Source organism: Lynx canadensis, chromosome X, assembly GCF_007474595.2.
Source record: "Lynx canadensis isolate LIC74 chromosome X, mLynCan4.pri.v2, whole genome shotgun sequence".
NCBI lineage: Eukaryota > Metazoa > Chordata > Mammalia > Carnivora > Felidae > Lynx > Lynx canadensis.
In genome coordinates this window covers 66,905,620-66,915,878 of record NC_044321.2, presented here as the reverse complement: position 1 = coordinate 66,915,878, position 10,259 = coordinate 66,905,620, and the positions used below count along the sequence as shown (strand labels likewise).

The following is a 10,259-nucleotide window of genomic DNA, read 5'->3' as shown; positions in this document are numbered from 1 at the left end:
AAAACAGATATTTTAAGTAAAAACAGAAATTTATGTTTCTATTCAAAGCCTACAAGCAATTTGGGGCACCTGGGTGGCTCAGTCAGTTAAGCATCTGACTTTGGCTCAAGTCATGATCTCGAGGTTTATGAGTTCAAGCCCTGCATCAGGCTCTGTGCTGACAGCTTAGAGCCTGGAGCCTGCTTCGAATTCTGTGTTTTCCTCTCTCTCTGCTCCTCCCCCGCTCATGCTCTGTCTCTCTCTCTCCTTCAAAAATAAATAAAAACATTAACTTTTTTTAAAAAGCCTACAAGCAATTAAAACAACAGTAGCATCCTGACTTGGGAACAAGGAGAATATCTGAATGCTAAATATTTCCAAGGAAACAGTGTTTGATTTTATTGAAGACAAACAAAGCTCATGTACTAATGCAGGCAATAGTTTCCCTTACCCTTTTCTTTTCAAAGATAAGAAATCTATTCCCAGGGTTAATATTTCTCTTCTTTTATTCTTGGGAAGATATATGCTGGAGGATAGTAATCTATTTACCTTTTGTTATGCATACAAAGAGCCACGCCCATATATACAATCAATGTCTACCTACAAACATACACTTGATTCACATATTCGACTTTGTTTAAATATCTGTAGCATCTAAATACTTGCTCTTTTCACATCCCATGCCCTCCACACTCACCCTCTCCACAATCTATTCATTTTCTATTGTTCTGATCAGGTGATAGGGATGAAACTTTTACATTTACCTATTAAATATTATTCTTTTTGAACACACCAATTAAAGTTGGAGAGAAAGCCACTGCTATGAAGGCCTAAGAGAAACTAAGGCCAAAGCTGCTTTCCCTACAAAGGCTTTGGTTGGGAATGGGATGGTAGCAACTTCAATACAAAGAAAGTCCCAGGCAGAGGCACCAACATCCCCTGAATTTTAATGAAAATGTTATGTAAATGCTATAACAAGGTTAATAAAGAGGTCATCATAAAAGCCAAATAAACCTTAGTTATATTTTAAGAGAAAGAAAAGAGGCGGTAAAGGAAACAAATCTCTCAAATATGTATAAAATATATTTATCAATAATACATAGTAAAAATATTGATAGTACAGGTGTCTAGATCTATAAACTTATATAAGTATCTTCTAAAACATCTGTTTATGGCCCTATCAAAAACTTTAGCGTACATTGCTAGTTGGTTTCTGTGTACTTTAATGAGAAAAGCTATAACATTTTAATCAATTCAAAATTCATATAGGATATTGAAATAGAAAGAGGTTAGTTGGTATGAACAGAAAGAGAACCAACAAGTTTAAGACTATATGTTTTGTGATTGTAGGTACATCTCTATGAAATCAGTATTATTTATGGAGATATGCCAATGGGCATACAAAGAACATGTAGTATATTTCATACACAACACTGGCATGTGCATTGCGCACGGTGCAGCTGTAAATAATCAGGCAATCGAAAAAATGCAGGATATTACATGTGATAATTATTACTTATTAAAGTGATTAAATAATTTTTCTTTGCCTAACAAGAAACATTTCAGAACATGAGTTGAGAATGGTTTTGCTGTTGGAGAGTTGTAGTTAAACGTCTTGCCTATTGCTTGATAAAAAATCTACGAAAACAAAAAGTTGGATAAGTCTTGGATACAAGACTGTTGTCTTGTAGACAAAAGTTGGATACGTACAAAATCGTAAAACACAACTGCTTCTGATTTAGTAAATTACTCCTCGGCCATTACTCTGCTACAGATAATTGTCCCTTATTTTATGGAGGGCCTTGTGGCAAAATAATAGAGGTGAAGTGGTATATGGGAGTGGGAAGAAGAGTAATAAATTGAACTTTTCTTCCAAATGTCTCTGTGTAATGATTTTTTCTTTCCCCAAAGTCATATAGGAATGAATAGAATTCATCATTAGCGGGCAACACTAAGTGGACAACAGTTTACCGGAGTTTCTGAGCCCAAAGGGAACCTTAAGAAGGAGAGCACTTCTTACATTTAGTCATCTTTTCATCCTTCATCAGGTGAATGAGAGATCATGTACCAGAAGGTAATGGTCCCTGACCAGAAGAGGGGTGGTTGCATGGAAGCAAGATGAAAGCCTCAGCAAAGGTCTGGGTCCAGTTTCAGAAGGGGCTGTTTTAGAGAAAGGTCTGTCCGCTGGACTAGAGACAGATACTCCATTCAGAGAACATTAACAATATTGCAAGTCCTGAAATAACCCCCCTATCCCGCTGGGTTTCCCCAGGCCATTTCCCACCATTTGGGGTGTGTTTTGCTTGAGCATGGGCATGTGCAAGATAACAGGCCACGCTGTGAGTGTATGAAAGGCCAAAAGTCAGAGTGAGAGAATCAAGAATCAAAACAATGACTAATGATTTCTAACCTTAAGCAGAGCAGATGCGGTGCTCACCAGAAATGTGTCTCTATTTAAATGCTTCACTTCACACACCACACAATAAAGAAAGGAAGAAAGAAAGAAAAAAACAACAATTTTTTTTTTGGAAAAATGTTTTATTTCAATGTTTTATTTTAAATCTTTTACGACAATAAAATATTGCGTCAATATAAACCCCTCGACTAAAACTGTTCACATCAAACATTACAGCGAATTGTTTTCTTTTTGACACCCGACTCATCTTTGAGTTTTCTTTTAAACATAACGCAGAATTTATTGAAAATAAATAATTGCTGGCAACTGCAATAGGCAATTTGAATAAAATAGTTGAAAAAGCAACTCTTAATGAAAATAGTGTTTATTATACATCAGTCACTAAATGAATAAACTAAATGATCTTTCTTTAAATTAATCACTTCAAAAACGTTTAATATACAAAACTGTACAGTTATAAAGTCGGCAGAAATATTTGGGTTAACTCAGGTTTGAACCAGAGCGCTTAACTGCGAAGAAAAAAAAAAAATTCAAACCAAAAAACCCTAACAGTTGTAAAACACGAACTCAGTGAGGGAAAACAAAACAAACAAAAAAAATTCCAGAACGAAAACCCATCTACCAACAGAATGCAGAGGCTTCACAAAAAAGAAAATGTGTCCGGGATTTGAATTAACACCTGTTCTTCAACCTGCAGCTGAGGGAGACACAGTGCGGTGGCCCAGAGGCCTGGAAGCCCATACTAGCGCATCCTCCACAAGGAGTCCTGGGCTTTTTGGTCTTTAGGTAGTTTGAGGCTTTGTCTGCCAAAGCTGCACCTGAAGGCCAGGCCAGGCAGGCAGCCTAGGCATGCGGAGCCCCCAGCCAGGTCCCGGGGACTGTGTCTGGGTGTTGGGTGCTTGGCCGGCCCTGCGCATGTGTGCTCATTAAGAATGAGGTGCCCTGTGGACCTGGCGTGTAGACAGGAGAGCTAGCAATAAAGCCAGAACAACTGTATATTTTTTGGATTTCTACACAGCCTAGAGAGATTTTATGTAGTTTTTGTTTTTGTAAATAGTAATAGGATACACGCATCTATCTACTCACACATTTCCACGCGCAGTCATGCACACAGATTAAAAAACAGAAACAAACAACCAAACAAACAAAAACCCAGAAACCGAGCCTCCAGGGCGCTCGCTATCTAGCTTAATCATCGCTGTGGGCTTCTACCAGCTGTGCTTGTCTGGGACGCGGAGACAGCTTCCCGTGAAACCACTCTGAGACAGCGGTATGTATACACCGGAGAGGAGGTGGTACGAAGCTAGACCAGAATCCCTATGACCTTTGCCAATCATTTCATTGTTCTGCACGGAGCAGAGAGCACCTGTCCACCACCCCACTTGCCACCCCTCCCCGATGGTTTCTCACTTGGAGAGCAGGCAGTGAACTGAAGGTGAACCGAATTGGGAGGCACTCAGTGAGTCTGTCGTCGCCAGCGTCTCGGGATAGTCGTCTCCAGCGAAAGCAAAAGTGTGTGAATACAAAGTCCTTCGCCTACGAAGGCCAAGGTGGAGTCGCACTAGTGGTCCTGGTGAGGCATGGGGCCCTTAGGGAGTTCTGAGTGAAGGCATTCCGGACTTCAGTAGGTGCGGAGGTCTCTTAGCACCGCAGGCTGATCTCTTTTGCCGGGTGCCACAGCCAAATCCTTTTATGGCACCCGGATCTGCGCTGTAGAAGCCTGCTAGGGCTCCACAGATCCGAGAGGGAGGGCAGAAAGCTTCAACATCGCCTCTTCTACTTCGCTGTGGTTTGCAAACCCAATAGGCTTGCCTATTCTGCCTATCCCAGGCACTGTGCCCTCCGAAAAAATTACATATATATCTCCAATACCATCATCAACAACTCTCTCCATTGTACCTCTTCTCTCCATGCAGATTTAGGATAGGGGGTGGATGGACGGGTGGACATCTCTTCCTCTCCTCCTTCCAGTCCCCCTGCCTTTTTTAAGCAATTAGAAAACCATCACCTCAATGAAGGAATAATAATAATAGGAACAATAATGTGGAGTGGCCGATTAGATACAAATTATCTCACAAATATTGTGTACAGCTTGTAGTAAAACACCGCAGACATTTAGAAACGCTATAGAAGTTTTAAAAAATGCAAAACTAGTCTATTGTAAAACAGATTTCACCTGAAATACAGCTGCTATAACCAAGGCGCTGAAAGGTTATTCAGAGGCACACATCTGTTTTCCCACCCCCCCTTCCCCATCCCTACCCCACCCCCACGTTACCCCACTCCTTGTTCATTAAAGAGAGGAGCAACCAAACAAACCTTACTCAAAGTAAACAATATGTTTTGATCAGCAGAAAAGGTTGGAGGAAACAGTCGCCCTGGCGGCAGGGTATGTGAGGTCCCCTCCTGAACTGCTTAACACTACTGTATATCAGCCTTGAGAAGCTAGAATGCGTGTGTGAGTGTGTTTCCTTTCTTAGTATAAGTTAGAATCCCCTATTGAAAAAAAAAGGAAGAAAAAAGATGAGAGACTGAAGAGCCCTATCTTTATATCTAGATATTGCTATCTCTCTAGATAGCAATAATAAAGCTGAAGTGAAAGGAAGAGAGTGGGAGAGAAAGAGAAATGCGCGCTGCTCCCAGTGCGGCCGGCCGCTTCCTTGCTTCCTGCAGTCAGAGATCGTGGCAGGACGTGTCTGTTTTCACGGTGTGTGAATAAACCTCATGTGGCTGCTGATCCCCTGGTGGAGTCATTCTTTTCTCTTTCTGTCTTCGATTACAGAACCAGACACGCACCACTTCTTTCTCCAACTGGAGGCTGTCTGCCAGCGAGGAAATCTCCTGCGCGGCAGGCTTGGGACACTTGAGGAAATGCGTTTCCAGTACGCCCTTGACACTCACCTCGATGGAGGTTCGCTTCTTGCGCTTGCGGCCCTGAGCAGCGATTTTGTCAATGCTGGTCGGGCTCCCAGTGGACGAATCAGCCTCCTCCAGCCACTTGTTCAGCAGCGGCTTCAGCTTGCACATGTTCTTGAAGCTCAGCTGCAAGGCCTCGAACCTGCAGATAGTGGTCTGTGAGAAAACGTTGCCGTACAGTGTGCCTAGCGCCAGCCCCACGTCGGCCTGCGTGAAGCCCAATTTGATTCTTCTTTGTTTGAACTGTTTGGCGAACTGTTCTAACTCATCCGAGGTTGGTGTCTCCTCGTCCGAGTGGTCCTGGCAGTGGTGCGAGCCTAGATCGCTGTGGTCTGGGGGATCCCGGAGCACCGGGTGTAGGCTCTGTGCGGAGGCGGAGGCCGGCGGTGGAGTGAGCCCTCCGTGCTCCAGCATGCCGCTCACGGTGAAGCCCGACTGGGAGTACACGTTAAGGGGTTGGCCGCTTGACGTGATGGACGGGTTCGGAGCCGGATTAGCCCCCCAGGCATTCGGATGGTTAGTGTGCGGAGAGTGGTGGGCGACGTGCGGTGAGCGGTGATGGATGATCGCACCCAGCTGTAGGTCTTCGCGTCCGGGCTTCACGTCCTGCTGGTCCAGAGGGTTGGCGGCCAGTGTGGAAGACCATGGGCCTCCATCGCCCAGACTGGTCACCCAGTGATGCCCAAGAGGATGCCCATTGCTAGGAACTCCCTGCAAGTAATCACTTTGGACAAGTTTCTGAGGGTTTCGGAAAGGATTCCCCTGCTGCATCCCCGCAGAGTCCGCGTGGACTAGGGAGCTAGAACTGAGAATGCTGTAGGGATTCGAGGCAGCTGTGGCCATGGTCGGTGAGGATCCCCTACTAGTTATAATGTGGCAAAGGGAGCAGCTTCAGCCTTTGACATCTATAGTTGGGGGGGAGCCAAAGCCGCAAGAGCGAGTTACCGGCACATGTGGTGACCAATTGCAGCACATCTCGGCCTGGCCAGCCACGGGCTTGGCCAATGGCCGCACGGGAGGCTGGGCTAACTTTCCAAATTAGGCTGGCGAAGCTTTAGAGTTTCAGTGAGATCTGAGCAGGAAGTAAATCAATCTTTGGGCTCCATTGGTTGCCTGGCGCTGAGTGGCAGCAGCTCATTTGATTAACCCTTTCCCCCTCCCTCCCACCTCGGACTTCATGGACATTTGTAGGAGAGGGGGAAGTATCAAAGGGGAGTGTGTGCGTGTTTGGGGGGTTGTGGGAGATGGATAGGGGGTGAAGTAGAAAACTGGTTTTAGAATTCCTTTTGTATTATTTAGATTAATAGAAATCGTGAGAAAAATATTATATATATATATACATATATAGTAAAATAGTATATATATATGTAAATATTAGTATTTATATATATACTAAGAAAGCAATATAATCAGGTGAAATGTCATCTAGATTTTAATAGATTGTTTTTTTTTTTTAATCAAATTCATTTAACATCCTGGGTTAGTTGTGTGCAGGGGACTGCAAACCAAAATCTTCCTACAAACTTTGAGCAAAGGGAATTAAGAACTACTTTGACTTGTTTTATTTATTTCACTTTATCATTTATGAGAAACTTGATACCAAGTTCAGAAAGCATCTAAGAAAGAGATGCCCAGCTTCTTCTGAAAATTTTGTTTTAAGGCATGAAGAACTGGAAGATTTTGGGAAAATCTAATGTGATAAAAGTAAAATCTAATGTGATACTGGCAAAATTCATTTATTTTGAGGTTGGTCAATTGGATGACTTGCTTTTTATTACTACTCCATGTCAGCTCCCAACAGGGATCCCACAACTTCTTTCAGAGGCATTGCTTGCTGAAATGGGCAGCCATCCCTCACACTCACCTCAAACACTCATGGGACCAACTTTCATTAGGTACATAGGGAAATGTTCTTGACTAAGGCACCTGATGTTCCCTAGTAAAATTGTTGTTAACAGGCACTGCTCCCCCTCCCACTCCTGCTCCCAAACAAGCTGAAGTAAATAGGAATCCTTTAGTGTACCCTGAAAATTCAGAGAGAGAGAGAGAGAGAGAGAGAGAGAGAGAGAAGAGTGATAGCAGGCTGTTTGGCATTAAGTACCACTCCCCCAACACACATCCCTATCAGCTTGAATGTGCTTTCAGCTTGGGAGGACAGGACTGTTTTCACATTTTGGTTAGAGGAAACGACGACAAGAAAGACTTGTACTCCTATGCATTTTATAAGTTAGGGGAAGGCAAGTCCCACTACTCCACAGCCTTGCTCAAAGGCGTTGCTTGTAAGCTGAATGCAAAGATTTTAGATTTGCTCTAGGTGAGAAAAGGCAACATGGGATACCCAGCTGGATTTCTGAATTAAAAAAAAAAAATGACCTTCCATTGCATAATTTTGAAGGTAACCTAGCTGCATAATTATATTTGAACTTACAGAAGACAGCATCAGAGTTCCTTTATTGGTTTGAAATTCCATTAAATATATTGCAAGAGCTACTAGGTTTAGTTTGATTTAAATTTGCATACATTTTCATATATTTAGCAGAAATAAAAGGAGGCTTGCAGCTACCAGAAAGTCATTAAGGCATTAGTGTCTCTAAGAAGACAGATCTGAAGAAAATGCAAGAAAATGAGAAAAAAAATAAAAACAAGGTGAGCTATTCTGCCATTACTTTATATAGATAAACAGCATCTATTTCCTGTGAAATGAGTAATTTCTTATGAGAGCAGATAGCGACAGGAGTTTATATTGGTAAATGTAAATTGTGTCTATTAAGCAGGAAAACCTGGGGTCTGGTTGAGATCTATTTCTTTCTTTCTCTCTCTTTAAAAAAAAGGATAACCACTTAGCAGTTATTGGTAGAGATGATAATTTGCCATCTTCTCCCCCTCTTCCTTCTCACTGAAATTGTGGTTTCCTTTACTGGTGTCCTGTTGTAAACGTTTATCTGCTTTTAATCTACAAATTTATTTTTCCTTTACTCTCTTCCTCTGCCCCCCTCTTCTCTTCTCTTCTCTTCTCTTCTCTTCTCTTCTCTTCTCTTCTCTTCTTTTCTCTTCTCCTCCTCTCTTCTCTTCAATAACCTCTTTTCTTTACTACCAACTAACTGTGTGTATCTTCCTTTGTAAGAATACAATCTCATTTGTACCTGAACTTTTGCTTTTTGAAGAAAAAAGTACTTGTTAAAATCAAACAAAAATAAAAGTTTTCAGGTAATCTGTTAGGCTGTCTGTTTAAGGATCCATTGACTACTTTACGTTATGTCAGTTTAGAGGTCAGAGGGAAACGCAATGAAAAAAACCATACAAGAAAAAGATAATGATCATTGCCATGTTGTTGTAATGGTGGGTTCCCCACCCCCACCATCACAGCTGCATTTGGGTGAAGACTTACTAATCTTAGTCTGGTCATTCAGGGGGTTAAGGTAATTATCAATTTAGAAGGCTTTTGCATGGACAAAAAAGGGGTTCCCTTTCCAATTCTGACTTGCATGAATTCATATAATCAACGTTGCTCTAGCCCTTGCCCTCTACTCTGGGCAACCAATTTTTCCAGGCAAGCAAAAGGGGTTCAGACCATGCCCAGAGGCTGGGGAGGGGACCGCTGTCACGGGAGAGGTAACTGTGCCCGGTGATAGGTTTCTCACACTTTTGTGCTGTGGTCTTTTAATGTAAGAATGGCTTCTGACAGGAGCAAAAACCAACATAGTCATCTTCCTTTTTTCTTTCTTTACCTTGTCATTTTTTTCTTCCTTCCTTCCTTCCTTCCTTCCTTCCTTCCTTCCTTCCTTCCTTCCTTCCTTTCTTCGTTGTTAAAAATTAGTTCCCATGAATATGGATACTGCCTAATTCAGGTGCAGTCCCATCCTCTAGCAGCTGTGATAGAATTTTCTCTTGCATGTAAGATGTTTTATTTTCTGAGGAAAATATCTGCATATAGTAAAATCTTCTTGTTGCTCTGACTAATCTACTGGAGAGGTTTTCTTCGCCCTGTCCTGTCAGTCTAACTTCCCAAGTGTAACAGATGCCGCTCTCAAGCGCTCCTTTCTGTGGCTTCTCTTTATTCGGCCTTGCATATTTCTCCCCATGATCTGGGTTTCCATAGAGAGAGGAATAAAAGGGGGGACCATGGTCACAAATCCCCTGCCCCATGCAAAATAAAAGAGCCTCATTCAATAGACGACCCTGTCTGGACATGGGAGAGAAATAAGTACATGTGAAGCTACTGTTGCAAACAGCTGGTAACTTATTTTTCATAGATTTATTTTACCTTAAACTCAAAGTTACCACTGGTAACCTGGTCTCTTGGGTGGTTGGGCTAAATACACAGCTTGGAATTCTTTTCATCCTGATCTTGTCCATTAACAGATCCTCAGATCTAATTTACCCCACTCCCTCTATGGCTATGGTTTGAAAATAATAATAGTTGCCCCAACCCTAGCAGGTTGGGATAGCTAAAACTCATCTTGGAGAGGAACCCAAGTTAGAAGTGGAGGAATTGTAATTTTATCAAGTCCACACACCTGCCTCCAGCAAGGTAGAACAGGTTTCAATATTTTGCTAGAGCAGCACACAGCACAACCTTCATTCCTTCTTAGGTTACCTTCATATCCAAATTTGCCACTCCACCATACCAATCACTTTGCTTGTTTTCTAAGAGGGAAATTTCATTAATTGCTGAAAACATGTCAGATTGGTTTGATTTATTTGTATGTTTATTCATTTATTTGTAACCTGGGGTTTCACTGTGACTCTCATTCCTCACAATTTTAAAGATACATAACGACTCCTGAGTGTTTCCCCAGACATTCCCAGCCCCTTTGAAAGCAAGGAAGCACTCACAAAAGAAATTAAGCAGATTAATGTGGTTCAAATTGCACTTCTATGGAAGCATAGGAGTTTGGTTGCAGCTGGGCAGTCTGTGTCTAGGTTCGTTCAGAAATGGAGATTATGC

The 10,259-nt window shown here is 42.2% G+C and overlaps 1 protein-coding gene across 1 annotated transcript; it reads right to left on the bottom strand.

Moving 5' to 3' along the window:
• Window positions 1-5,068: 5,068 nt before the first annotated feature.
• Window positions 5,069-6,154, bottom strand: POU3F4 (POU class 3 homeobox 4). The gene has a single exon (XM_030305774.1). The coding sequence runs from the start codon at window positions 6,152-6,154 to the stop codon at window positions 5,069-5,071; it is 1,086 nt and encodes a 361-aa protein (XP_030161634.1).
• Between the last annotated feature and the right edge of the window lie 4,105 nt (window positions 6,155-10,259).

Bases quoted from the DNA above. Each gene is read 5' to 3' on its own strand.
- POU3F4 (XM_030305774.1), bottom strand. From the start codon at position 6,154: ATGGCCACAGCTGCCTCGAATCCCTACAGCATTCTCAGTTCTAGCTCC.